Source organism: Jaculus jaculus, chromosome 5 (assembly GCF_020740685.1).
Source record: "Jaculus jaculus isolate mJacJac1 chromosome 5, mJacJac1.mat.Y.cur, whole genome shotgun sequence".
Lineage (NCBI taxonomy): Eukaryota > Metazoa > Chordata > Mammalia > Rodentia > Dipodidae > Jaculus > Jaculus jaculus.
In genome coordinates, this window is record NC_059106.1 from 89,130,523 (window position 1) to 89,156,690 (window position 26,168).

The 26,168-nt window shown below is 40.9% G+C and overlaps 1 protein-coding gene across 1 annotated transcript in view; it reads right to left on the bottom strand.

Moving 5' to 3' along the window:
• Positions 1–18,435, bottom strand: part of Faf1 (Fas associated factor 1) — a 419,279-nt gene extending 400,844 nt beyond the window's left edge. The window contains exon 1 of the mRNA XM_004663235.3: positions 18,320–18,435. Coding sequence (XP_004663292.2) covers positions 18,320–18,364 — 45 coding nt within the window. The 5' untranslated portion in view covers positions 18,365–18,435. The remainder of the gene's footprint in view (positions 1–18,319) is intronic.
• Positions 18,436–26,168: the final 7,733 nt, after the last annotated feature.

Sequence of the window (26,168 nt, forward strand, 5' to 3'; positions counted from 1 at the left end):
CAAGGCCACCCTGAGACTTCATAGTGGATTCCAGACGAGCCTGAACTAGAGTGAGACCCTACCATAAAATACAACTATACACACACACACACACACACACACACACACACAGTTAGTATAATACTAATATATTATTTTGGTATTTGATATTTGGGTAAATCTTACAAACTATTGATCATTTAGTAATAAAAACTAGAGCTTACATTCTATTCTCCCTTCTATCCACAAGAGGGAGCAAGCACTTAACATATCTTGGAAATTTCATTACATATTTTCAAATAAGACTTTCAAGAGATAATAATCAGAAAATGTAATAATAATAAAAGCACCAAAAAAATACTTATTAGTGTCCACTATATGCCAGGCATAGTGAAAGTTCTAAAAATATAGTGTGTAAAGATATAGCTCCTATCCTCATATTTCACAGTGCAGACAGTAAATTACATCTAGAGATTTATTGATTCTTTAAATGAACAAAAGCCATATTTTTACTTTTTTATATCATAAAGTCTATACTACAAATTATAATTTGTAAGTCTTCAGTCTGACCCAAACCTACACACATGATATAAAGTCTAAACAAATTATTAATTTATAATCCAAAACTTGGGCTGAGGATGTAGTTCAGTTGGTTGAACTGAAGCCCTAAGAGGAGTAGGGGAGGGGAGATCTAAAAGTTTAATAAAAGATGCTGGGTGTGGTGGCAATGCCTGTAAGCAAACAGGAGCAACTCATGAGTTCAAAGCCAGACTACTACATGGCAAGTTCAAGGCCATCTTGAAATAAATATTTAGACCCTGTTTCAAACAAAACAGAACAAATTCCAAAAGATCAATAATATGTACTAGGCAATTCATTTAAAAACTCAAAACAGATCTGTATGCCAGTATATTTCCTTTTATTTAATAAATGCCAATGATACAAGCCATTTTTCCTTTTTATTTGGCTTAAACACAATGTTAGCAAATTAACATGTAATATTTAACAATTTAGTTTAAAATTAACAATTAACATTTAAGTATGGAAACTTAGGGCTGTAGTAATTATTAGCAATAATATTTCCTGCATTTCAGGAGAGGAACCCTTAAGTGAGGTGTAAAATCATAATGCCAACAGTGAAAAGTCTCAAGGTCTATTAATGACTTTGAACAGAGCTAACTTTATGTCCTAAGAAGAATGAATTCTAGACAATCATGGTAGTGCACACCTATATCACAGCACTAAAAAGCTGAGGCAAGAGGATCACAAGTTGGGTGCCCAGCACAGACCACATAGCAAAATCTTATCTCAAAAAAGGGGGGAGGGAAGACTGGATTGCAGTCATAATGGACTAATGAACAGGGTCTAAATATTTATTTCAAGATGGCCTTGAACTTGCTGTGTAGTAGTCTGGCTTTGAAATCATGAGTTGCTCCTGTTTCAGCTTCTTGAATGCTGGGCTTACAGGCATTGCCACCACAACCAGCATAGGTGACCTCAGAGTTCTTCGAATTAGGTGTATTTATACAGAAACAATAAATGACACAGTATTGTTCCAAATAGTATAGCATCAGAAAACAAGAGATAGTGCTTTGTTGTTGTTGTTGCTGCTGTTTATTAAAGGATCATTCAGAATGTGGAGGCTGGAGGATCACCAGACTGAGGCCAACCTAGCCTACATGAGACCCTGTTGCAAAAAAAATAATAATAATAAATCTGAACCAAAACAAAACTGGCTTCAAATGCAAGTTCTAACCCTGTGACTTTTAAGAAAATTATTACTAACTTATCTGAGCCTCAGTATTCTCACCCACATGATGAGAACAGCAACCATCTTACAAAGCTGTTGAATTAATAATAATATAGGCAGACTACTAAACATAATATCTCAAATACTAGATATAACCTATCGGTCTCCCTTGCATTAATACCACAGTCCATAAATATAAGAATTTTATAAAAGCCCACTTCTTTCCCTTTTGCTACTACTGTCATATATTGAACTTTTGTATTTCATATATATAATATTCACATAAATGCCATTCCAGTCATTTTTTTCCAGGGATCCATATTTTCACCTAGTATCATTTCTCTACCACCTAAGGACTTTTTAAGTATTTTTACAGTATGCAAATATATTGGCAACAAATACTAATTGGTGAACCAGAAGGAAGTGGTCAAGACTGTAAAATCTCAAATCTCTGAGTCAATTTTTGAAGAGGCTGTCACAATATTCAATGTTTATCCATAAACTAGATCTTTGTAGATAGTAGATGTAGCAGTTACCTCATCATTGCTGTGTCAAAATACCAAACCAGAAGTAGCTTATGGAAGGAGAAGGTTTATTTCAGTTTACTTTCAAGGGGAAGTTTCATTATGACAGGGAAAGCATGACAAGCAGAGAGCTGGGTATCACATCAGCTAGAAGGAAACAGCAAGAGTAGCTGAGCTCTGAACACTCAGTGGACTAGACTAATAAACCTCAAGGTCCACTACCAGTGACACACTTCCTCCAGAAAGGTTCTACCTCCCAAAGGCTCACTAGCTAGGGATCAAGTATGAGGTTTAATCACAAACACAGGAAGCTATAGGGGACATTTACATATAAACTCTCACAGTAAGGAACATAGATGGTTCTTGAAATATCTTAACTGTCAGCTCACAGTTGACTGTTAAGTGCTCTGCAAAGTCAAAATCCTAATGGTAGGGCCAGCATCAGCTGACTGGACTGGAACAGCAAAATCACCACCATAGAGTCAGCAGCAAGGAGACAACACTGACTGATCTGAGAGGATGGTCAAAGGTCCCAAGTATTCAATCTGATAGCTGTTAAGAGTCAAGTTCCATGTAACTGGCTTCTCTTATCTAATGACAAATGAGTCAAGTTTTGTTGGTGACACGTACAGACACACTCTATTTTGGAAAAGCAAAACCCTTCACTCTGTGCTCAATTTATGATAGTTAACTTGTCATAGATGATGCAATGAAGAATCCAACCAATAATGGTGGCTCTGGACAGAAGCTTGATTCCTGTGGATTTCACTAGAAAAGAAGTACTTACTATGAACACATACATGTTAATATAGATGGCTTGCTCACCATCAATAGTGTGTTTCTTCATTATTCAGATTTTAAGAGCCACACATACAATAGACTGCTTTACAGAAAAGAACTCAGAGCATAAAGAAATCATCTTTTTCAGCCAGGCATGGTGGCACACGCCTTTAATCCCCGCACTGGAGAGGTACAGGTAGGAGAATTACCATGAGTTCAAGGCCATCCTGAGACTATATAGTGAATTTCAGGTCAGCCTGAACTGAAAGAGACCCTACCTTGAAAAAAGAAAAAAAAATCATCTTTTTCAATGGAAAATACATTATGGGTCTTCATTCAAGGAAGATATCCCATATTTAGGCTTTTCATTGTGAACATCTTTGAAAAGATAGAAATAAAGGCAATCAATTTATTTGCTCACAAATACACAGAAACTATGAAGAACTGTATCAGTATATCCCCATGAAGGTTCACTGTACAGGTTATATAATACAATCCTAGCATAGGATTTCACACACACAAAGTAATCCAAGGCTCGACTTTAAAGTTATCAATCTCCACTGTAAAACTTAAAATGCCTGCTCAATTTTGCCTCCGCTTCACTTTAAATGCCAAAGGATACACCTAAAATTGACTTTAAAACAAAGCTAAAATACTACTTTCCCTTGGAGAAAAAGAGAGAAAAAAAAATTGACTTAAACCTCGCTCTAAAGCCATGAAGATCCACATAACACGAAGTCTTTCTTGTAGGGCTGCAGAGATGGCTTAGTGGTTAAAGCACTTGCGCACAAAGCCTAAGGACCCAGGTTTGATTTCCTAGTACCCATTCTAGACAAATACCAAGGCGGTACAGGCATCTGGAATTCATATGCAGTGGCTGGAGGCCCTAGTGTGCCCTCCTTCCTCCCTCTCGTAAATAAAAATTAAATTAAATTAAAAACAGGAAAGGGCTGGAGAGATGGCTTAGTGGTTAAGAAGTGGTTAAGAAGCCTAAGGACCCAAGTTCAATTCTCCATTTCCCACATTAGCCACATGCACAAGGTGGCGCATGCATCTGGAGTTCCTTTGCTGTGGCTAGAAGCCCTAGTGGACCCATTCTCATTCTTCTCTCTCTTCCTCCCTCTCTCCCTTCTTCTTCCCCTCCCTCCCTCCCTCTAATAAATAAATAAATAAATAAAGTCTTTTAAAAAAAGGAAAACAAGCCGGGCATGGTGGCGCACGCCTTTAATCCCAGCACTTGGGAGGCAGAGGTAGGAGGATTGCCATGAGTTCAAGGCCACCCTGAGATGACAGAGTTAATTCCAGGTCAACCTGGACCAGAGTGAGACCCTACCTCGAAAAACCAAAAAAAAAAAAAAGGAAAAACAAGAGTTTGAGGGCTGAGCATATAGTTCAGATGTAGTGTTTACCTAGCATGCACAAAGCCATGGGTTCAAAACCTAGCACTTTGAAAAAACAAATGAGTGAAGATGTAACCAAGAAGAGTGACCAACAGAAATTCACTAGTAGGATTCAAATTGAACAACATAGTTAGACCCAAGCCTGGTATTTTGCCACATTCTTTTACTAAGCCTATCCATAAAGCTAAAGTGAAAGTGATGTGATCTGTACTTCTATATATGGATCACTCTGAAGTTATAGTTCTCTGTTTAATATTGTTGCAGTCAGGTCTGCATTGCTGGTAGAAATCACCCAACCAAGATCAGCTTGGGGGGGGGCGGATTATTTTGGCTTACAGACTTGAAAAGGAATCTCCATGATGGCAGGAGGAAATGATGGCATGAGCAAAGGGTGAACATCACCCCCTGGCCAACATAAGGTGGACAATAGCAACATGACAGTATGCCAAACACTGGCATGGGGAAACCAGCTATAACACCCATAAGCCCGCCCCCAACAATTCACTGCCTCCAAGAGGTATTAATTCCCAACTCTCCATCAGCAGGGAACCTAGCATTCCGAACATCTAAGTTTATGGGGGACACCTGAATCAAACCACCAGTAATATAATGGTAAATTTTTATTCTCTCAATAACAGATTGGAGTTCGTTTGCAGCAGGAGAAGACCATGGTGCAATCATTCTCTCTCTCTATCTGCCTTTCTCTCTGCCTCTTTTTCTCTCAAATATAAATAAAAATATTTAATTTTGATTTATATGTTAAAGCTTTATTTTCCCAATAGTCCTACAATCTAAGTACTATAAAACAATGTGCCCTGTCACTGCAAGTAGAAGAGAAACAAAAGAAAGGACAAGTTGCAAGATTATTTGCACAATACTCATCTCCTACCCAAGGTAACCTCTCAGCAATGAAATATGTCCCCTGGAAAGATTCCCTAACCCACATCACCACAAAGAATACCTATATGGTTAGGAAGAATGAGAGCTGGGAGTGGTGGCGCACACCTTTAATCCCAGCACTTGGGAGGCAGAGGTAAAAGGACTGCCGTGAGTTTGAGGCCACCCTGAGACTACATAGTGAATTCCAGGTCAGGCTGGGCCAGAATGAGACCCTACCTCAAAGGAAAAAAAAAGGAAAAAGAAATGACAGTAGTGTAGGATTAAAAAATTTAGTAAACCAGCCGGGTGTGGTGGCACACACCTTTAATCCCAGTACTCGAGAGGGAGAGGTAGGAGGACTGCCATGAGTTCAAGGCCACCCTGAGACTCCATAGTAAATTCCAGGTCAGCCTGGGCTAAAGTGAGACACTACCTCGAAAAAAAAAAATTTTTTTTAGAAAGCAATACAGGCAGTAATGGAAAGGAATGAAAAACAAAGGCACAATTGTAGTACATAAAGAATAAAAGAGGTAACATTAAAATCAATGGGAAATTTTAAAACAAAGAAAAGGACATTTGATTTATGTTCACTCTAAGTTAGCAAGGCAAAAGACTTGTTTCTAAGCAAGTCTGAAACAACATGTCACTACTAATGAGATTGTTCTTTGCAGGAACACTAGGATCCCTTACTGAGACAAATGAACACTTTACATGGGTGGCTGAACCTGGGTTGGCAGTCTTTGTAAGCCAGCACCTTTAAGGGCTGAGCCATCTCCCCAGCCCTGCCCCTCCCCCTCCCCCGCCCCCGCCACAAACTCTTGAGTGTAGCAATGATCCTTATGATATATTACCAGCAACAGGAAATGCAAATTTAAAAGTATGAGACCAACTTGGTGAGTCTAATTTAAATGGTTACATTCCTTTTGTTCCCAAAGAAAAAAAGGTTATAGTTGTATCTTAAAGGAAAATCAGGGATGGAGAGATGGCTTAGCTGTTAAGGCACTTCTCTGTGAAGCCTAAGGACTTAGAATCTATTTCCTAGTAAGCACATAAGCCAGATGCACAAGGTGGTACATATGTCTGGAGTTTGTTTGCAGTGACTAAAGGCTCTGGTGTGCCTATTCTCTCTCCCTCTGTCTCCTCCATCTCTATCTATCTGTCTGACTGCCTATCTGTCTGCCTCCTCTCTCTCCCTCTTTCTCTCAAATAAATATTTTTTAAAACAAATCAAATTAAGAGCCAGATGTGGTGTAGCATTCCTTTAATCACAGGACTTGGGAGACCAAGGTAGTAGGATCACCGTGAGTTTGAGGCCACCCTGAGACTACATAGTGAATTCCAGGTCAACCTGGACTAGTGTGAAACCATACCTCTAAAAAACAAAACAAAACAAAACAAAAATCAAATTAGAATCACATAAATCAAAGGGTTATGAGACATGGAAGGAAATTGTTTTTTAACCAAAGAAAGAGTTAACTAATATAGTTGGAATCACCTGAAAACAACTCCAACTGTTGGTTAGGAGATATCTCAATAGGTAAGATTAAAGTTCTGAGTTTCAAACCCAGATTCGGTGAAAAGTGGTGGGTATTAGGTTAATCAAAATTTAAGATTATGGGGCTGGAGAGATGGCTTAGTAGTTACAGCACTTGCCTGACAAGCCTAAGAACCCAGGTTTGATTCCCCAGTACCCATGTAAACCAGATGCACATAGTGGTGCTCACATCTGGGGTTTGTTTGCAGTGACTGGAGGCCCTGGCATGCCCATTCTTTCTCTCTGCTTCTTTCTCTCTGCCTCTTTATCTCTCTCAAATAAATAAGTAAAAATAAAATTTAAAATTATGGTATGTAGCAGACAGCTTCAGGTTCACTGAGATGAACTTCCAGACCAGGCACAGTTATGGAGGAAGGGATATTTATTGAAGCTTACAGATCCAGGGGAAGTTCCATTACAGCAGAAGAAACTGGCCTGCTTTCACAGGACCAAGCAAAGAGAGAGCAACACAAGCCAAAAGCCAAAAGCCACACTTCAGAAACTCCTGCTAGGCATGCTTTGCAATCTTTAGATTGAAATCTGAAACCCACCACCAAACCTAAAGATCCACCCAGTGACACTGCCTCCATCCAGGTGGCTGCAGAATGCAAACTACAAACAAATAAACAACTGAATATATTGGGGGCCACCTATTCTAATCAAACCACCACTGAGTAAGTCATATGGAAACCTACTTCTTAGCAGCTAATAATACATGTGTTTAAAAAAATGAGAACTTGGACAGTGTGAAAGTGGATAATGTTGTACCCAGAAGCCATAGACTGTATTAGAAAATTTTCAGTGCCAGGGTGTTTTGGGCCAGGGAGGTTCTGATGTCCCCAAAGCATTACAGGCTATAGCCAAAGCTCATGGTTGCCCACCAGAACTAGCTGGTAAGACCCTATGTGAAGACTCCACATGCTTGGGTGGCAGGCCACTGAGAAATCAAACTAGCTGAGTTAGAAGCCTCCTTCCTGTTAACTAATGTCAAAACATTGGGGAAAGTCATCAATAGTCTTAACCAGCAATGGACCCTAAAAGCTTTATGGCTGGCCAGCCAGGCCAAATGTACTAACTGGTGTAACATTGGCATATCTTGTTAAAGAAGAAACCAACTCCTCTCTGATTAGAATTGAGGCTCACTACACAGGAGGGAATTATGTCTAGTGCTGGAAACTTAGTCAAAAGCCTAGTGGTACCAGGCATGGTGGCACACACTTTTAATCCCAGCACTTAGGAGGAAGAGGTAGGAGAATTAGACCACATAGTGAGTTCCAGGTGAGCCTGGGCTACAGCGAAATCCTACTGAAAAAAAAAAAAAAAGAATTTTTTTTTTAAATTTTTTAAAGCGTAATGGTGCTCATAAGCTCTGGGGGAAACACTATTACTATTGTCTGGCTAAATGGATATTATGCCCACCAAACTGCCCTCTAAGTACTTATGTTTATGCCCATATATTAACGCTACTCTCTCTATTAGGTAGAGAAACTTCTCTTTTCAAATGGAGATGAACACTGGGGTGACTCAAAACTCACCATAGTGCTGAGAAGTGAGAGTGAAGTGTTCAGTATTAAGTGTAACATCTCTATTACACACTCCAAGGCTCAACGGAAGAGGTGGTGAAAAAAAAAAAGAGACAAAGGAAGGGCTTCCAGACACAAAGTGTCCTTTCATGACCTCACCATGGGTAATGCTACCTACACAAGATTACATAATAGGAGGGGAAAAATGACATCAAAATAGAAAAAAGACTAGTTGGAAAGAAGGGTGGTAGTTTGATTCAGGTGTCCTCCATAAACTTACATGTTCAGAATGCTAGGTCCCTAGCTAGTGGCAATTTGGAAATCGGATCCTCCAAGAGGCAGTGTATTGTTGAGGGCAGGCTTATGGGCATTATAGCTAGCTTCCCCTTGGCAGTTTTTGGCATACTCTCCTGCTGCTATTGTCCATCTGATATTGGCCAGGAGTTGATGTCCACCCTCTGCTCATGCCATCATTTTCTCCTGCCATCATGGAGCTTTCCCTCAAGTCTATAAGCCAAAATAAACCCTTCCCTCCCACAAGCTCCTCTTAGACAGGTGTTTTCTCCCAGCAACGCGAAAGTAACTGCAACAGAAGGTGTTCAATGGAGAGTTTAGAGAGGAGGAAAAGGAAAGGTGGTAGAAGGGGATTATGATCATGGTGTATTATTTATATTTATGGAAGCTATCAACAATTTTTTTCTCTTTTTTTTTTTTGGTTTTTCAAGGTAGGGTCTCACTCTAGCCGAGGCTGACATGGAATTCACTCTGTATTCTCAGGGTGGCCTTGAACTCACAGCAATCCTCCTGCCTGTGTCACCCAAGTGCTGAGATTAAAGGTGTGCACCACCACACCCAGCTAATAAACTTTTTTAAATGCTGGATATGGTGGTACACACCTATAATTCCACCACTGGGGAAGCAGAAACAGGGAATCCCAGAGTTTAGTAGCTAGCTTGTGTAGCCTCATCTTTGAACTCTAGGTTCAATAAGATGTTTTGTCTCCTAAAAGAATAATGTAGAAAGCTACTGAGGACACCCAATGTCAACCTGGTCTCCGCATTATAAGCATGTGCTTGAGCCCAAATATACAAACATGCATGCATGCTACACCACATACACATGCAAAACCAGGTATGTCTGATAAAATGGTTTTTTTTTTTTTAATTTTTTTTTTGTTCATTTATTTATTTATTTGAGAGCGACAGACACAGAGAGAAAGACAGAGGGAGAGAGAGAGAATGGGCGCGCCAGGGCTTCCAGCCTCTGCAAACGAACTCCAGACGTGTGCGCCCCCTTGTGCATCTGGCTAACGTGGGACCTGGGGAACCGAGCCTCGAACCGGGGTCCTTAGGTTTCACAGGCAAGCGCTTAACCGCTAAGCCATCTCTCCAGCCCTAAAATGGTTTTTGTAAAGAAAGTGGAGGAGGAATATAGAAGAGGATATAAACAGAATTAAGTAATTACAAGAAGGGCCCTTGCTTGCAAAGCCTGCCAGCCCAAGTTCAATTTCCCAGTATCCAAGTAAAGGCAGATGCACAAAGTGGGACATGCATCAATGCATCAGGAATTCATTTGCAGCAGCAAAAGGCTCTGGCAGACCCATTCTTCCTACCTTCCTTCCTTTCCTCCCAATAGGTAGGTAGACAGATAGACTATAATCACTACAAGAACAAGATTTGGTACTTTCATCTGAATGTATCTTTTTCTCATAAAAACATTAAGACAGGGTAAAGAGATATGATTCATCAATGCCTGCTTTTTTTTTAATTTTATTTATTTATTCATTTATTTGAGAGCAACAGACAGAGAGAAAGACAGGTAGAGGGAGAGAGAGAGAATGGGCGCGCCAGGGCTTCCAGCCTCTGCAAACGAACTCCAGACACGTGCGCCCCCTTGTGCATCTGGCTAACGTGGGACCTGGGGAACCGAGCCTCAAACCGGGGTCCTTAGGCTTCACAGGCAAGCGCTTAACCGCTACGCCATCTCTCCAGCCCAGTGCCTGCTTTTTTTAAGCCAGGAAATTCCTTTATACCTGTTCCTGGTTCTAGCCAGCCAGAACTGTATATATACTACCCTACTCCTTTACCAGTAACAAACTATACTAACATTATGTACATTTTGGTAAAGTATTCCAAATTCTAAATTCACTAGCTCAGAGAAAAAAGTTAAAATGATTGGTTAAATGGGTGACACATGTTTGTACTACCAGCATTAGGGAGGTAAGGGAGGAGGATATTGAGTTTGAAGCCAGCCTGGGCTATATAAGGAGACCCAGTCTCAAAATAGTATGGAAACTTTGTCTCAAAATAATACTAATGAGATTTATTATTATTATTACTTAAAAGAGATGCTGACATTCTCTCCATTCAAAACTCTGGAGGTATAGCTACAAAGAAAAACAATATGACATAGAAACACTTCTTTGCTAGTCAAGTGTATATATATGTATATGAATATATACACTATACACACACACATATATGTATATATACACTATACACACACATACATATATAAACATATGTTTTAAAAATACATATATACATATATATATGAACATATGTAAGCTTAAAAAGAGGGGCCAGGGGATGGAGGGTTGGCTTAGCAGTTAAGGCATTTGCCTGCAAAGCCAAAGAACCCTGGTTCAATTCCCCAGGGCCCACATTAGCCAGATGCACAAAGGGGCGCACATATCTGGAGTTCATTTGCAGTGGATGGAGGACCTGGCATACCCATTCTCTCTCCCCTCTTTCTCTGTTAAATAAATAAATATTAAAAAGAGGGGTTAGGGCTAAAGAGATGGCTTAGTGGTTAAGGTGTTCACCTGCAAAGCCAAGGGACTAAGGTTCATTTTCTCAAGACCCACGTAAACTAGATACACGAGGTGGCACATGCATCTGGAGTTCATTTGCAGCAGCTAGAGACCTTGAAGCACCCATTCTCTCTCTCTCTCTGCCTCTCTTAAACAAATAAGTTTAAAAAGAAGGGCTGGAAAGATTGCTCAGTAGTTCAAAGACGCTTGCTTGCAAAGCCTAACGACCAGGTTCAATCCCCCAGTGCCCATATAATGATAGATGCATAAAGTAGTGCAAGCTTTGGAGTTTGTGACAGGAGGCCCTGGCACACCTATACTCATTCTATGTGCGTCCCTCTCCCTCTCAAATATATAAATAAAAATACAAAGAGAGAGAGAGAGAATGGACAGAAGTATCCTGTGCACATGGATAATGGTGCACCCAAAAGCCACAGATTGTTATTAGAAAAAGTTTGGGCTGGAAAGATGGGTCACTGGTTAAGGCATTTGCCTGCAAAGCCTATTGACCTGGATTCAATTCCCCAGTATCCATGTAAAGCCATGCACAAAGCGACATATGTATATAAATTTCATTTTCAGTGGCTAGAGGCCCTGGTGTGCCTACTCTTTCTCCTCTTTCATCCTCTCTCTCCTCTCTCTCTCTACTTATAAATAAAATAAATAAATAAATAATTTCATTGTCATGGGTGGGATACCTTCCAGTAAGTTGTTGGCCAAGGAGGTGCCTGAGGGCCCCAAAACATTACAAAAAGTTGCCAAGGCTCTTGATTTCAGACCAGAACTAGATGGTAAGACCCTACTGCTGAAGACTCTGCCTGCTTGGGCTGCAGGTCACTGAGAAATCAAGCTTGAGCTAAGCTAGAAACCTCCTCCCTGTTGCCTATCAGAAAGCTGGAAAGAGCTATGCTGCATGCAACATCTCAGGAGAGAAAGGTCATCAACAGTCTTAAACAGAGGTAGGCCCTGCAAGCCTTAATACTGGTCAGTTAGGCCAAATGTGCCAACTGATGCAATAGTGGCATGTCTGTTATGAGGAAAACCAACCACTCTCTAATTGAACTGGTAGCCCACTCCACGGAGGGAATACATGCCTGGTATTGAAAACCCAGTAAAAAGCTTATGGTGCCAGGCATGATGGCACACATCTTTAATCCCAGCACTCAGGAGGCAGCAGAAGTAGGAGGATCACCATGAGTTTGAGGCCACCCTAAGACTACTAATTAAGACTAATAGTTAATTCCAGGTCAACCTGAACCAGAGTGAGACCCTAATTCGGGGAAAAAAAAAAACACACACACACAAAAAAAACTTATGGCTGGGGAGGACAAGAGCCCTAGGGGATTAACAACTGCAGTTGTCTGGCTAAATGAGTGTATTATGCCTTCCAAGCTACCCTCTAAGCACTCTTTTTATGTTTCTAGCCATATAATGCTACTCTCACTTTTGGTTAGAGAAACTTCTCTTTTTTTAATTTACTTTTTTTAATTTTATTTTTATTTATTAATTTGAAAGAGAGAATGAGGCAGAGAGAGGGAGAGAGAGAATGGGTGCACCAGGGCCGCCAACCACTGCAAACGAAATCCAGTCACAAGCAACCCTTGTGCATCTGGCTTACCTGGGTCCTGGGGAATCAAACAGAGGTCCTTTGGCTTTGCAGGCAAAGACCTTAACCACTAAGCCATCTCTCCAACCAGAGAAGCTTCTCTTTTCAGATGGCAGTGACCACTGGGGTGACTCAAAAGTCACAACAGTGCTGAAAAGTGACAATGGAGTGTTTAGCACTGAGTCATCTCTATCACACCCTCCAAGGCTCAGGATCCATTGAGGAAGAAGTGGTGAAACGAATGTAAGAGCCAAAGGAAGATAGGACTGCTTATAATGCAAGCTTCCAGACACAAAATGGCCTTGTTATTCATCCTCACAGTGCCTGGCACTATCTGCATAAGACCTTCATAATAGGAGGAAAAGATAAGGGCATCCAAATAGAAGAGACTAATTGGAAAGAAGAAGGGATTCAATAATAGAGGGCGGATTTGAGAGGGGGGAAATAGTGGGAATTATCATGGTTTATTATTTATACTTAAGGAAGTTGTCAATAAAAAGTTAAAATAAAAACCAGTTTGGGGGCTGAAGATGGCTTAGCAGTTAAGGCACCTGCCTGCAAAGCCTAAGAACCCAGGCTCAATTCCACAGTACCTACACAGAGCCAGATGCACAAGGTGGTGCATGCATTTGGAGTTCATGTACACTAGCTACAGGCTATGGTGCATTCATTCTGTCTGCCTCCCCACCCCCTCTCTTAAATAAAGCCTTGTTTTTTTGAAAAATACAGTTTGGTAGTTCCTCAAAAAAACTGAAAATTAGTTTTTACTTTAGAATTTTCATGTGACCCAGCAAGCTTATTTCTGGATATGATACCCAAAAGAACTGAACTCAAGCAGGTATTTGTACACCAATGTTCACAACAGCATTATTCATGGTAGCCAATAGGTGAGAAGAGCCTAAATGTTCTCTGAAGATAAATGAGTCAGCAAATACAGCATATCCAAACGCAGAACATTATTTAGTTGTAAAAAGAAATAAAATTCTGACACATGCTACATGGATGATCCTTGAGAACAAGTCACAAAAAGATAAATACTGTAGAACTCCCAATTACATGAGGTAACTAAAACAAACTTATATGGACAGAAAATAAAATGGTGGTTGTGTGGGGCCCAACAGAGGGACATATTATTTAATGCATACAGAATTACAGTTTTAAAAGATGAAGGAGTTGTGGAGATGAATAGTGGGTGATAGTTACACAGCAATACTTACAGCTACTGAACTGTATACTTAAAAGTGGGTAATAAGGCTAATTTTAGGTTATATATTTTTTAGGTTATATTTTTTCGATGATTAAATTTTTTCACTGAGAGGATTGGAAGAGAATTTTTTTTCCAGTGCTGGAGCATAGAAGGAGGAAGGATTTGTGAACAATTGACAGTATGTTTATTTTGCAGTAAGTTCACCCCAATAAGTGTGAGTCATAAAGTTCTATCCATTACTTATCAAAACTGCACTAATTTCAACATTAGTATTTTTTAATATTTTTATTTATTTATTTGACAGAAAGAGGAAGGTAAAGACAGAGAGGGTCAGAAAGAATATGGGCACACCAGGGCCTCCTGCCACTTGCAAATGAACTCCTGATACATGTGCCACTTTGCACTTCTGGTTTTACGTTGAGTACTAGGGAAATCAAAGAGGGCCATCAGGCTTTACAAGCAAGTGCCTTTAACAACTGAGAAATCTCTCCAGCCCCAAAAGTGTTTGTTACACTGAGCTGAAATAGTCAAAATACAAAATTACTTCTCAGCCGGATATGGTGGCACACGCCTTTAATCCCAGCACTCGGGAGGCAGAGGTAGGAGGATAGCCATGAGTTCAGGGCCATCCTGAGACTCCATAGCGAATTCCAGGTCAGCCTGGGTTGGAGTGAAACCCCACCTCAAAAAAACAAATAAAAAATTCCTTCTCAAAAGCTTTTCATATTTAGACATATTTACTAGAAACTATTAACTAGTAATGATCAAACTCTGATTTATTTTTTAAAGTTCATAGAAAATTACATCTTTTGCCGGGCGTGGTGGTGCACACCTTTAATCCCAGCACTCGGGAGGCAGAGGTAGGAGGAATGCCATGAGTTCAAGGCCACCCTGAGATGACAGAGTTAATTCCAGGTAAGTCTGGACCAGAGTAAGACCTTACCTTGAAAAACCAAAAAAAAAAAAAGAAAAGAAAAAGAAAATTACATCTTTTGGGGGTTGGAGAAATGATTTAGCAGTTAAGGCACTTGCCTGCATAGCCTAAGGACTAGAGTTCGAATCTCCAGTACTCCTGTAACACCAGAAATACAAGATAGTGCATGCATATAGAGCTAATTTGCAGTGGCCGGAGGCCCTGGCAGCCCATTTTCTGATTTTCTACCTGCCTTTTTCTCTCTTTCTCCCTCTCAAATAAATTATTATATCTTTTCTACAAAGACTCACTAAGCTCTCATAATAGTAATTCTCACAAGTATATAAAATAAAATATAATTTTACCATATTTACTTTTCAGGAGGGTATAACTTATTCAGTTACAAAATAAACCAGTGTCACACAAGAAACTACATGCCAGGCTGTGGGAGTGAGTGTGTGCATGTGCGTGTGGCTAAGCGTCAAGCCCAAGGCTTTAGATACCCAAGGCAAACACTCTATCACTTAGTTACATTCCCAGTCCACTTCATGCCTCATTTTGAGGTATCATCTTTAAAATGAATTACCTACTTTTCTTATAACTAGAAAAATGCTTAGTTTTAAGTTAACCCTAAAAATATACAATATAAAAGACAATGATAGGGCAGGCGTGGAGGCACATGCCTTTAATCCCAGCACTTGGGAGGCAGAGGTAAGAGGATTGCCAAGAGTTCGAAGCCACCCTGAGACTACATAGTGAATTCCAGGAGAGCCTGAGGTAGCTACGTGAGACCCTACCTCAAAACCAAAAAAAAAAAAAAAAAAAGATAATAATAATAAATTTTAAAGTAAGACTGCAGAAGCAAACGTATATGGCATTTTAATTTCTAAGAGGACCACAGTTTCCTAAATACATAAAAGTTTAATGTTTACAGTACATAGTTTTTGGAATAAATTTTTATTCTTTGAGTAATGTTTTCTTAACTACCTGACATTATAAAATGAACTCTCATCACTTGGCAAACAATTGTTGACAGCAAATGCCACTGGTTTTTTTTCCACTTATAAACAATGTGTACAGCATGATATGGGCCTGTAAGGCCAATCCAATGTTGTTCTAATAAGTGAAAACTTTGTCTAGAAATATAATTCAGTGGCAGAGCACTTACCTAGCATCTACAAGTCCCTGGGTTCAATCCCCAGCTACTGAGAATAAATTTTTAAAAAGAGGAGAGACTGAAAAAAAGTATTACTAAAATTTAGTATTATATTGTGGTGGTTTGATTCAGGTGTCCCCCATAAACTTAGGTGTTGTGAATGTTAGGTTCCCAGCTGATGGATATTTGGGAATTAATGCCTCCTGGAGGGAGTGTATCGTTGGGAGCGCGCTTATGGGCTTTATGGCCAGTTTCCCCATGCCAGTGTTTGGCATACCCTCCTGTTGCTGTGGTCCACCTTACGTTGGCCAGGGGGTGATGTCCACCCTCTGCTCATGCCATCGTTTTCCCCTGGCATCGTGGAGCTTCCTCTCGAGCCTGTAAGCCAAAATAAACCTCTTTTTCCCAGAAGCTGCTCTTGGTTGGGTGATTTCTAATAGCAATGTGAACCAGACTGCAACATATATCAATATAATCATTTTTGACTTCCAAATCGAAACTTGTTGATGCTCTTCAAAAAATATTAACTTTAGGGCTGGAGAAATAAATGGCTCAGTGGTTAAGGCACTTGCCTGCCAAGTCTAAGGACCCAGGTTCGATTCTCCAGGTCCTACATGAGCCAGATGCACATGGTGGCATGTGCAGCCAGGGTTCGTTTGCTGTGGCCGGCGGCCCCGGCGTGCCCATTGTCTCTTGGGCTCTCTCGCTCTCCCTCCCTCTCTCTCTCTCTCTCTCTCTCTCTCTCTCTCTCTCTCTGTCTCTAATAAATAAATAAATTCAAATAAATATTTTTAAAAAAATATTAACTTTACCTGTGAAAACAAAGAACCCTAAATTTCTAGTCCTTTACCCAATATAAGAGTAACAGTGAGTCAAGTGTGGCGGTGTACATTCCTGTAATACCAGTACTCTGGAGCCTAAGGCAGGGGGGACAGAGAATTGGAGGCTCACATGGGCTACATAGCAAAACCCTGTCTAAAAAGACAAAGATTAACAATCAGTACAACAACTGTTACAAATAAGACAGAAAGCAGGTACAAGTTATCAGAGGTAAAAGCCTATGAAGCCCGACAATATTATAATTAGATTAGGGCTGGTGTAAACAACATTTCTTTGTTGTTGTTGTTGCTATCCAGACCACTTCCTATCAGAACACAGAGAATAAAAAGACACTTAAAACCAGAGCATGGTAGGCCCTCAATTGTCACAGCACTCATGGACACTGAACCAAAAACAAAGCCATGAGTTCGAGGGCACCCTGAGATATGCAGTGTGAATTGTAGTGAGATAATGAATGCCTCACACACTCCAAAAAAAAAAAAATTGAAAAAAAACACTATACCTAGTAATAGAGTTCTTTTTCAAGTCCACATTATATAAAAAATTAAACTGCTGAAAGAAAGGGAGGAAAAAAAAGATGATGAAAGATATAAACAAGCAAAAGTCTCAAGCCGCCCAGAAACCTACAAAATACCTTGACTTTTGTTTTAAGAACTTTTTCTAAGTGTGTAGGCTGCAGAACAATCAAGATGTAATGTACACATGCTCCTAATGTATCATATACCACAGAGTAAAGAGCAAACTCACAATATTAAATTGTAAAAATAAGTATACTTACAAGTAAGTGATACTATAGATGGGTTCAGCAAGAAATAATTATTACTGAGTTTTTAAATTATACAAACAACTAAAATTTACAGGAATGGGAACTCCACAAATATGAACTGGTCATTAATCTTGAATTTACTGCAAAGAATGTACAGTCTATCCCCATCTTCCTACCCTCCGAAAATTTCAATATGACATTCAAAATATCAAATGTTTACTCCTCTTTGCAAAGGAGTACCATGCCGGCTCCTCAACACTTTTTTTTTGACTCTTCATACAAAAACACCACACACACCCCCACACACAACACACATCACAGACTCCTCAAGAAACAACGATTCAGTGGCCCCACATTTAATAATCTCAGATTGTACAAATAGTTGGGGACAGTAATGCACAGCAACCCCAAAGTCGTAACATCACCGCAACCTGAACATCTCATTCAAGGCGAACTAAACACACTGTACACAACACAGCCAGCACAGCACCCATGCTCTCCCCGGGCTCACCACACACAGAACTCACACACACACACCCCGAGCCACTGGCAGTGCTCGAACGGACAGACGCTGAAGAGGCAGGCCACCGCGCGGGAGCCCGGAACCCACCGAGTTGGAGATGGGAGGGGAACAGAGCTGGATACTTCACCTGAAAATCAGCCAGGATCATCTCCCGGTCCATGTTGGACGCCATGGCGGCGGCAGCCGACTTCCGCGGCCCCAGGCCCGACGCGCGCACCTGTGAGGGAGAAGGCGCCTCCTGCGGCCGAGGCCGCCGCCGCCGCCGGGCGCCGCGGGCTGGCGGGCAGCTGGCGGACGGGCGGACGGGCGGACGGACTGGCCGGCGGGCGGGCTGGCGGGCGGCGCTAGGTGCTCATGCACTCGGTAACCTTCAGGCGCCCGCCTGGGCCCCTAGCCGTAGCCGCCGGGACCGGGAGGTGGGTCGAGATGCCGCTCGGGGCTTCCGGACGCCGGCCAGGATGAGCACAGGTGACGACAGAGCGCAGCCGGCTCCCTTCAGCTGCGGCGAAACCGGCGGGGGGCGGGGAAAGCGAGCAAACGAGCAAGCGGGCCAACGCCACGGCCGCCTCCGCCTCCTCCGCTTCCTCCCTGGCCGCAGCCTCCGCCCCTGGTTGGCCGGCGCCTGGGCTGTCGCACATTTTGTCTGTCATCGAGGTCGCAAAGCGGCGCTTTGCGGCTGTCACGTGGCCGCCCTTCTGTCAAGCGCTGGGCGCGCTACGGCCGGGTGGGGACGCCAGCGCCCCGGGCTGAGACGCTGACCTGCTGCCGCTGAGTGAGCCCGAAGACCCGCAGCAGGTTATTCCGGTTTCGCTTTAAGTGTAGGCCTCAGGGTACTGCCTCCTCCAGGCTGAGGCCGGGATCTGATTCTGCACCTCACCGGGTTAGCCCCGCACAGAGCACATCCAAGTCTCTCAAGCCCACTGAACACACGCTCACAAACAGGATTTTCTGTGTTGAAGTTTGCCCAGATAAAATCTCATTTAGTATCTCTAATTCCCAACCTCGTTCACATACGGTCATTGGCAACCCAAAGCCCTGGTCCTGCATCCTCAGACTCAGTACCCCTGAGGTACCCAGACTATCACAGTACCCCTGGAACGCAGAAGCTGAGAGAGATGAGAATCCTGACCTCTTGAACATTTTTTTTTTTCTATTTAGGAAAAATAAAAAGCTTTCTACTAATATCTACTTTTTCTTAGGGCTGGGACATTCTATAGCTGAGGAAAAATTGAATGCAGTATCGAATATAGTCTTTTTTAAATATTTTTCATAAGTAAAGAAACAGAATATTCATAAATGTCTGAAATGTTCAACTTCTGGTCAGAAATTTCAACGGTCTCTGGACCTAAAACAGCCGAAAGCTGTTATATGACAGTTGGTAAATTGCCATGTAGGCCAGACAAAGAGTGACAAGAAAATATATTCATCCTTGACTTCTGAAAATAAGAGCTGCTAGACTTTAATGGTGTATATACATACTTTGGAGAGTATGGAAAACCCTAAAAATGAGAGTAAAAAAATATAAACTAATAAAAACACCATGTAGAATGAAGGTCTAAACTTCTTTAGCTGAAGATGTGTCTAGAAAAATTAGATAATGGAGCTGAGCATAGTGGCTCACACCTTTATCACTCACCATGCTAAGTAGAGGGACCACCATGACTTCAAGGACAGTGTGAGCTGTGGAGTGAGATCCTGGTTAACTCTGGACTAGAATGAGTCTGCCAGAAAGAAAGGAAGATAGGAAGAAAGAAGAAAGGGAGGGAGGAAAGAAGGAGCTGGAGGGATGGTTAGCAATTATAGGTTGCAAACCTTTTTGTTTTGCAAATCACGTGGTTGCAAAGCTTGCTGGCCCCGATGCCATTCCCCACTATCCATGCATGGCCAGATACACAAAGTGGCACATACATGTGGAGTTCCTTTGCAGTGGCAAGAGGCCTTGGTATGCCCATTTTCTCTCACTGGCTCTCTTCCCACTCGCTGTGCTTACAAATAAAAAGTAGATAATATTTTAAATGAATAAAAATAAATAGAAAATATGAATTGCACATTCATTTTCCCCAGATACAAAGAGTGTACTGTGTTGTTCAAATATCCTGATTTGCTGAAGATGTAGCTCAGTAATAGAGCCCTTGCCTAGCATGCCCAAGGCTCTTGGTTAGATCCCCAGGAACACACACACACATCTAGAGTCATTCTGTGTATGTTTCCCTAAGTGAAGATAATCAGGGCTATAACTTTGTGATGATCTGTATTTTAATGTGCAGAATAAACTAGATCAGATATAGAACCCTCTATTGTAAGATGAATCAAAGTGTTTTTTGAAATTACCATCCTTAGCCAGGCATAGTGGCACATGCCTTTAGTCCCAACACTGTGGGGTAGGAGGATCACTTTGAATTTGAGGCCACCCTAAGACTACGTAGTAAATTTCAGGTCAGCCTGGCTAGAGCAAGACCCTACCTTGAAAAAAAAAAAAAAGAAAACAAAACAAAAAATAAATAAATGCAATGAAGAAAAGTGGCATCCTTGGGCTGGATAAATGACTTAGCAGTTAAGGTGCTTGCCTGCAAAGCCAAAGGACTCTGGTTCAATTCCCCCAGACCCAGATAAGCCAGATGCACAAGGTGGCACATGGGTCTGGAGTTCGTTTGCAGTGGCTGGAGGCCCTGGCGCTCACTATCTACCCTCCTTTCACACACATGTAAATAATTTTTTAAAATACCATCCTTAGAAAGAGAAGAATTGAATTGGCACAAATACGAATCATGTTGTGAAACACAGTACAAAGAGAATAAATGAAATAATTCAGTTACTACCCTGTTAGTATGTTCCCTCAGAACAAGGTAGGTGAACAATTGTTTCTATTTATTGACCAAGATTAATACAGCCCTGAAAATTTGAGAGTTTTCTCTTTGTGACATGTGGCTAGCTAAGAACTCATTCAAATACCCATCTTGCTCTTTTCCTTCCTCCATTCTGTCCTTCTGGAAATTAAAACAGTACCATGATATAGTAGTAATAAGGGAAGAATGCCCTAGATGTTCAAATATCTGACCCTTTAGGACTGCTTTCCCAAATAATTAGCTGTAGGAACTTGAATGAGTCACCAAGTATTACTGAGTCCATCTTCTGACAGAATTATTTCAAGAGATAAATTTTTTTTAACCATAAAAATGATTATATAAGGGCTGGAGAGATTGCTTAGCGGTTAAGCACTCACCTGTGAAGCCTAAGGACCCCGGTTCTAGGCTCAGTTCCCCAGGTCCCACGTTAGCCAGATGCACAAGGGGGTGCACGCGTCTGGAGTTCGTTTGCAGAGGCTGGAAGCCCTGGCATGCCCATTCTCTCTTTCTCCCCCTCTATCTGTCTTTCTCTCTGTGCCTGTCGCTCTCAAATAAATAAATAAATAAATAAAATTTTTAAAAAATTATTTAATAAAAATATAATAATTATATAAAATTAGCATAAACTTCATAGTCAGCATTTCTAGGTTTGATATCTGACTCAGCCCCATGGCACAGCCTCTATGAATCTGTTTCTTTGTCTCTGAAATAAAGCTAAGAAAACATACGAGTGATTTTGAATGTTGAGTGATATAATGCATATGAAAATACTTTATAAACCTCATAGCTCTCCTAACATATTAGTTATTATTCTGTATGCCAAGTTCTACATGTTGTTATCATGGCCACTCTTCATTAAACTGTGATCAACAAGAATAGCTGTCCTTTTTAATCATAGCTTTTAGTATTTTGTCAGAGTTTGGTATTCTAGCAAATTCTGTGTTTTTTTTTTTCTATAATTGTTTCATCTACATCTGGTTTTTATTCCTCTTCCCAAAGGTTGAAAGTTCCCTGACAGTTATAAACCATTTCATCTCCAGCCACTGCAAACAAACCCCAGATGTGTGTGTCCCCTTGTGCATCTGGCTAACGTGGGTCCTGGAGAATTGAGCCTTGAACTGGGGTTCTTGGGCTTCACAGGCAAGCGCTTAACTGCTAAGCCATCTCTCCAGCCCCATTGTATGAATTTTTTGAGTATGTTTTCCTTATAAACTGGTAATGAGGTAATGATATCCATTCTTTCTTATACTTCATAATTAGGAGCATAAAGTTTTTTAATTAATTTTTTTATTAATTAGTTTTGTATTCAGCAAATACAGTCAGTTTTCATCTTGTGTTTTTTAAATATTTAATTATTTAAGAGAGAGAGAGAATGGATTGCCAGGGCCTCCTGCTGCTGTAAACAAACTCAATATGCTTGTGCCACTTTGTGCATCTGCCTTTACATGAGTACTGGTGAATCAAACATGGATGATCAGGCTTTACAAGCAAGTACCTTTAACTGATGAGCCATCTCTTCAGCCCTTGTGTGTTTTTATATGGACCAAAGTTCATGCATAGCAAAATCTTGGGCATATAGCAGTAATTTTTTTTGAATTTTATTTATTTATTTCAGAGAGAGAGGAAGACAGACAGGCAGAGAGAGAGAGAGAATGGGCATGCCAGTGCCTCCGGCCACTGCAGACGAACTCCAGATGCATGTGCCACCTTGTGCATATGGCTTATGTGGGTCCTGGGGAATTGAACTGTGGTCCTTTGGCTTTGCAGGCAAATGCCTTAACCGCTAAGCAATCTCTCCAGCCCAGTAATTTGAATATCTTAAATTTTACTGTGTGGATCTAGTACAGGTACATGTTAGACCTTATTTCATTTAATTTAATCTTCATAACAACTACTTTACAGAATAAAAAGCTTGCCAGGCATGGTGGTGCATGCCTTTAATCCCAGCACTCAGGAGGCAGAGGTAGGAGGATTGCTGTGCGTCCAAGGTCACCCTAAGACTACATAGTGAATTCCAGGTCAGCCTGGGCTACAACAAGACCCTAGACCCTACCTTGAAAAAAAAAAAAGGAATAAAAAGCTTAGCTCTGAGAGGTTAAAAATTTGTTCAAGGTTATTATGCTACAGAGTGAATGACCTAGAACTCAAGGGCAGGTCAAACCCATGTTTTTTCCACTGTCCCTGGTGACTGCTTATAGTATTATTCTCCATGCTGCTAAGTTTACACAGTTCCTGAAAAGATTGTTTCTTCTATATGATCTAACTTTTAACAGTTGTATACTGAGAATCCAGAGTAACTCTCCACTACAAAGAAATGGGAAGAAAAACAAATATTGAATTAAGAAGAGTAAACAATTTCTCTGAAGTGTCTTCAAGGGAATAAAAACAAAGAGAAATTATTTTTCCATAAACATGAGCAATGCAAAAAAAAATTTTTGAGGTAGGGTCTCACTCTAGACCAGGCTGACCTTGAATTCACTATGTAGTTTCAGAATGGCCTCAAATTCACAGCAATCCTCCTACCTCTGCCTCCAGAGTGCTGAGATTAAAGGCATGCACTACCACATCTGACCAAAATGATTTTTAAGATATTTTATTTATTTATTTGAGAGAGAGAGAATGAGAACCCCAGGGCCTCTGGCCACTGCAAATGAGCCCCCAGATGCAGTTGCCACCTTGTGCATCTGGCTTTACATGAGTGCTGGGGAATCAAACCCAGGTTCTTTGCTAGCAAGTACCTTAATCTTTAAGCCATCTCTCCAGCCCAAAGTAATTTAATCTACCCATTTTCATACTTGGTCCATTGCAAAAATTTGTGGAGCTCAGCCAAATTCAACTGCAGGTCTTAGAGTCTTTATAGTCTTTATCCTTTAATTATCCTTTTTATTGAATTATTCTTTAATTCCAGCATTCAAGAGGCTGAAGTAGGAGGATCATGGTGAGTTCAACACTAGCCCGAGATGATAGTCCCAGATCAACCTCAAAAACCAAAACAAAGAGCTGGAGAGATGGCTTAGTGGTTAAGGCGCATGCCTGTGAAGCCTAAGGACCCCGGTTCGATTCTCCAGGTCCCATGTAAGCAAAATGCACATGGTGGTACATGTGTCTGGAGTTCATTTGCAGTGGCTAGGGGCCCTGGCACGCCCATTCTTACTCTATCTTCTCTCTGTTTCTAATAAACAAGTAAATAAAAATAAAATCTTAAAAAAAAAACAAAAAAATCATCTTTCTTTCAAGTATAAGTAATAGAGTTTTTCATAGTTATTATACTAAATTTTTATTCAAAATTATTTTAGGGGATGGAGAGATGGCTCAACAGTTAAGGCACTTGCCCATAAAGCCTAACGACCTGAGTTCAATTCCCCAGTACCCATGTAAATATCCCATAAAGCCAAATGCACAAAGTGGTGCATGCGTCTGGAGTTTGCAGAGCCTGTAGACCTGGGTGTTACCATTCATTCATAGTCTTTCCCCTGCCCCCGCCCCCGCCCCGTGCTGGGCATGGCCTTTAATCCCAGCACTCAGGAGACCAAGATAGGAGGATCACTGTACATTTGAGGCCAGCCTGAGACATAGTGAATTCCAGGTCAGCCTGGGCTAGACTGAGAACCTACTTCAAAAAACCCAAAATAAAAATAAAACATGCATCTATAAGCTCCAAAAACATATACAGGTTTTGATACTTTTAAGGAGTCAGAAACTTTATAGAATGCCCTTTAACTTGAGTTGGCCTAATATTTCCTCATAGTACTGAGTTTATGTCGGGCACGGTGGCTTACGTTTTTAATTGTAGCACTTAGGAAGGTGAGGCAAGATGATGGAGAGTTCAAGGCCAGCCTGGGCTACCTACAAAAAAGTGAAAACATTTAAAGAATTATACTTACTGAGTTTTTGGATTTTGAGTAATACTATAAGGATGTTAGGTCCTTCTAATCACATTATATTAGAGTCATTACATACCAACATAAATTACTCATGGGTGTTAGCTTTGATCTTTTAAGATAGAAAGGTATTTTTACCACTACATCTTTCTTATAATTCACGAGACTAATTCTAGTATATTGTTAAACTCCTATTTTACTAATCAAAAATATAGTTTAGCCAATGATTTAATATGTTAAGAGTCTAGTAGCTGATCCTGGACCCCTTTATTATTATTATTAGCAACATATTTCATGTGGATTTGTTGGTACCCTCTTTTCCCTCCTTGACCCCACCCTGCTGGGGACACTCCTCAGCGGGGTTACAGGTATTTCCCATGGGGTTGTGGGTTATGCATTGTGGGAGCAGCAGTTATTTTTTGAGAGAGCAAATGCTTCAGGGCATGATGTCTCAACTTGTGGCACTTACAATCTTTTGGCCCCCTCTTCTGCAAAAGTCCCTGAGCTATAGTGGGTGAGGTTTTTTTAATGTTCTTTGTTTATTTTTTTTTTATTTATTTGAGAATGACAGGGAGAGAAAGAGGCAGAGAGACAGAGAGAGAGAGAATGGGCTTGCCAGGGTCTCCAGTCACTGCAAACGAACTTCAGATACATGTGCCATCTTGTGCATCTGGCTTAGGTGGGTCCTGGGGAATCAAGCCTCAAACCGGGGTCCTTAGGCTTCACAGGCAAGCACTTAACTGCTAAGCCATATCTCCAGTCCCTAGTGGGTGAGTTTTAAGTCTACTTCAGTAATGAACTCTTAAGAGCCTCTGGACCTCTGCTTTGGTAGGTGTTGAGTATCCTCAGGGTCTGTCTTCTAAACCCTGTTTATTAGGTTATCAGGTTCAGCATGAAAGTAGCAGTCAAGCTTGTCTCTCCAATTCCTCTCTGGTTTCAGCTGTTGTTTGGCTGAAGTATGAGGTATAGTTTATCTCCTTGGGTCTTGCTACCTTCTGAAAAAGAAGAACATATTCTCCAACGGAGAGTGAAGTTAGCATAGTTTAAATGTGATAAGAATTATTAATTTAAGGACAATTTAATGGATATAACCCCTCTTTTAGGCAAAGACTACTGAAAGCTTGACACTGGAAAGCATAATCTTTGTCTCCATAGGATTCTGATCTGGTTCCCAATTCCAGATATGGGTTCCTTTATATTGAGCAGATCTCTTAGTCAATCAGAAAGCTATTGGTTACCCATTGAGGCT